Source organism: Triticum aestivum, chromosome 5D (assembly GCF_018294505.1).
Source record: "Triticum aestivum cultivar Chinese Spring chromosome 5D, IWGSC CS RefSeq v2.1, whole genome shotgun sequence".
NCBI classification, from domain to species: Eukaryota; Viridiplantae; Streptophyta; class Magnoliopsida; order Poales; family Poaceae; genus Triticum; species Triticum aestivum.
In genome coordinates, this window is record NC_057808.1 from 351,155,273 (window position 1) to 351,159,567 (window position 4,295).

Genomic DNA, 4,295 nt, shown 5'->3' on the forward strand with positions numbered 1-4,295 from the left:
GCGCAAAACTTGGAGGTAGTCCACCTTCTGGGCGGTGGCGAGCTCGTATTCTATTCGCCATCGTGTTCGTGCACACCAGAAGGGAGCCAGTCCAGCATTACACCACCCGTCCAATCACGCCCGGGAATCCTCCGGTGGGCGGTTGGGTGGGCGGCCGGGGAACATGCTGCTACCATCAAAAAGTCAGAGCCGTATCCGTAATCAAACACTAGTGGCTTTGCACAGGTAACATGGGTGGATGCCATTTGCAGCTAACATTGCGGGAGTAATATATGTTGGCATGAGATTTGCTGGATCTGGAGAATCGGAGGATGTCTGTGGCTTTATCACGTACGCCTCTCGCTGATTGCTACTGGAGTTTGGCAAACTTAAATGTGTATTGATGTTTATATTAGTAAAGGAACAATGACGTCCAAGATTAGTGATTCTGCTTCTTGTAATTTGTATATGTACTGGTTAGTTTATGCATACATCTCAGAAAATTATGCTTGGGCCGCTATATAAGACCGGGAGTACTGCTCAGTCGATTCCACAACTGCCATAGCATCCTAACTCCCTAAGTGTCGAATTAAAATGGAGACTTCTACTATACTATGGCTCCTCTACGTCTCGGCCGCCTGTTGCATCCTCTACAAAGTCTTTGTCCGCGGCAAAAACAGCCTAAAGACGAGCTCCAGCTATGCCCGACGGCCGCCGGGCCCGGCGCCAATCCCTTTCATCGGCAATATCTTCCACCTGCAAGGCGAGCCGCACCACGCCCTGGCAAGGCTCGCTGGGGTGTACGGCCCCGTCATGTCCTTGAAGCTCGGCACGACCACTGCCATCATCGCCTCCTCCGCGTCGGGCGCCCGCGACATCCTGCAGAAGTACGACCACCTCCTGGCCGCGCGGTCCATCACCGACGCCGGGCGCGCGCTGGGAAACCATGAGCGCTCCATCGTGTGGCTGCCGTGCACCAGCCCGCTGTGGAAGCGCCTCCGCGCCGTGTGCACCAACCACCTATTCTCGGCGCGCGGCCTCGACGCGACGCGGGCCGTGCGGGAGGAGAAGGTGAGGGAGCTGGTCGGCTCCCTCCGCGCCCACCACGCCGGCGAGGCCGTGGACGTCGGCCGTGTCGTGTTCTCCGGGGTTCTAAACCTCGTGTCCAACGTGCTGTTTTCCGAGGACGTGGCCGACATGAGCTCGGACCGGGCGCAGGAACTAGAGGTCCTCATCAGGGGCATGGTGGAGGAGTTCACCAAGCCCAACTTGTCGGACCTCTTCCCGGTGCTCTCTGCGCTAGACTTGCAGGGCCGCCGCCGGCGCACCACACAGTACCTGAGAAGGTTCAATGACTTCTTCGACCCGATCATCCGCCGCCGTATGAAATATGAAGGTGAAAGGAAAGATGATTTCTTAGACGTGCTACTCCAGCTTCATTCGGTGGATCAGCTCAGCCTCGAGGCTCTCAATTGCTTTCTTTCGGTACGTACGTAAGTCATTTTCATACTAGGAGTACTTAGCTAGCCAGTATATGCTGGTAACCTAGTACTAAATGGTGTTGTGTCCGTACAAAAAGTACTACACAATCCAAAGGATAAATCTTCTCGGGCAATTTTGCACTATGCGAAAATTATCATCTGAATCGGTTGCAAAAAGGTCATAGCAAAAAAAAATCAGTTGCAAAAGGTGAAACTAGAGGCGATGGCTTAAAAAAAAACTTCAATATAACGGTGTACTACATCGAGGATCTTCTTATTAAAGTTTGTTTTAGTTTCTTCCATGTAATCTGATGCACTCTGTAGATATAGTGCGATTAGAAAACATCTCCATTTTTTATAGTTCACATATGGTTTAGATGGAAATGATAACATTGTCATAGAAAATAATATCATGTAGCTTTTAGTTTACTAGTATTGTAGTACTTATATGAGTACGGCGTTTTGGAGGACGAGCTCCATGGAGCTCTTTTTCTGAAACAAAAAAAAATCGAAAATCAGCTTTTGAAGTTTCAAAAAATTATGAAAACAATCACACACATTCATCCAGATGTATTTTTTTGCGAGAAAGATGTATACTATATGTGTGTAAAATTTAAAGATGATATACATTATGGTGAGAACTACGTACACAAAATGACAAATTCACACATTTTTAATTCTGAACAGTGCGTGTATTATTTAAAACTTTCGAAATCATGGTTTTATCATTTTTAATGTACTCTCACTATAATGTATATCACCTTCAAATTTTACACACATATAGAATATATATCCGTATGAACGTGTGCGATTGTTTTCAGAACTTTTTGAAACCTATATTTTCAAAAAAGAGCTCCATGGAGCTCCTCCTCCATCTAGCATTTTCGTACAAATACAAAATATAATGGTGCCAACTCAAAGAAAAATGTGAAATTGTGTATCAAAGATATGAGGCATCAGGCATGTAACTGGATAAACTGCCGGTGCCCTTACACGTTACTCCCCTCACGGGGCACCTCTTATCTTTAGAGATTTTTAATTGTGGCAGTGATCGATCAAGGATTTGTTTCTTTGGTTTCTTATGTCAAGTGCACGTGCGTAGGCTGCCGGATATCAATATGTAGACTTGCACTAGTGGTCTAGTGGATAGAGCGACCGCTATCGTGCCAGTCGATCATCTGACCTATCAACATTGACTAATCATTATTCATGCAGAAGCAGGCTACGCACTCCATCGATATTAATTATGCAATTAGATATCTCTCACGTCTAGGGAACGATATTAACTGTTAGTATCGAGGTTGAGAAAGCACCAGGAGTAAGCATGGAGTTTGGCCTTCGCCTTGTGTCGTCTAGGTGACGCTTAAGCTTCCTAGGCGTGGCTTAGGCAGTCATATAGTTTTAACTATCAGTGATGTGTTCATGGTATTATATGTGTATATATTAATTTAGAGCACATAAATAAGTAAACTACAACAACTTTCACTGAAATATGATTCATTTGACACAGACTTCCAATTAGACCCTATGCAAGGCGTTTCGTCATTGCCTACGTGTAAGCATGCCTTAGCGAATCCTAGGCACCGCCTCTTTCAACAAAGGTTTGTACTAACACTCCAACAGGGACCTAAACTAACGAGAAAAATATTCTGTGTCTCCAGGATTTGTTCGTGTCAGGGGCGGAGACTAACTCGATCACAGTGGAGTGGACGATGGCCGAGCTACTCCGGCAACCGGCCGTGATGTCAAAGGTTCGCGCCGAGTTGCGGGAAACTCTCGGCCCGAAGCAGCACCCTGACGAGTCCGACGTCGATAGGATGCCATACCTGCGCGCCGTGGTGATGGAGACCATGCGGCTTCACCCGCCGAGCCCACTCCTGATGCCGCACGAGGCCATGGCCGATGGCGCCGAGGTCGGCGGCTTTGCGGTGTCCAAGGGCACCAAGCTGATCGTCAATCTGTGGGCCATCATGCGAGACCCAGCGCTGTGGAAGCAGCCCGAGGAGTTCATCCCTGAGAGATTCCTAGGGGCGGACATGGATTTCCGGCGCAAGGACCACGGGGAGTTCATGCCGTTCGGGGCAGGGAGGAGGGCGTGCCCTGGGACACCCATGGCCACGAGGGTGGTGACGCTGATCCTTGCGTCCGTGCTTCACGCGTTTGAGTGGAGACTGCCCGATGGGATGCAACCGTGCGACGTCGATGTTAGGGGCCGGTTTGGCACGTCGCTCAAAATGGTCACGCCACTCAAGGCCGTGCCGGTGCCGTTGTTCTAGTAGCTAGAGTTGCGCCGATGTCCTTCTTAATTAGTCTCATTATGCACGCAAGGCGCACATGGTCACTGCGGCTATTTGATTTCAGGTTGATTTGAAAATCATCCTTAGGTGATACTGTGAGACAAGTGATCACAGTCATGTAAAAATACTAAACTGTGAGACAAGTGATCACAGTCATGTAAAAATACTAAGTGACGCCAATGAAGGACAAATCTTAATTTCAGTGCAAGCTTCGGCTTGACACGTAGATCAGCAAAGGGCCGAGTGTGAACTAAGCAAGCCTAGCTTAGATGATTAGGGTTTTTATGGTGAAGCAGCCCATTAATATTTAAGTTCTAGACTTGGCACTGGGTGCTCGCATTTGTCTAGATTTATTTCAGCTCTTCTGGCGATGTTTGTTTAGTAGGGGGAGACGTTCCCGTCGATTATGGAGGCGTCTATGATGACTATCTCAAGACACGATGTCGGTTCATTATTTCAGAGGTGCTCATAAGGGTAGGGTGTACGTGCGTGCATTTACGAGGGTAAGTGTATGCGCATTTATATGCGCGTCAGTGGC

General features: G+C 48.1%; 1 protein-coding gene across 1 annotated transcript; it reads left to right on the top strand.

Moving 5' to 3' along the window:
* The first annotated feature begins 553 nt into the window (after window positions 1–553).
* On the top strand, window positions 554–3,959 carry LOC123124882 (cytochrome P450 76M5). Its single transcript, XM_044545425.1, has 2 exons — window positions 554–1,464; window positions 3,122–3,959. Exons 1-2 carry the CDS (start codon window positions 574–576, stop codon window positions 3,734–3,736), a joined length of 1,506 nt encoding a protein of 501 aa, XP_044401360.1. The 5' UTR covers window positions 554–573; the 3' UTR covers window positions 3,737–3,959.
* Window positions 3,960–4,295: the final 336 nt, after the last annotated feature.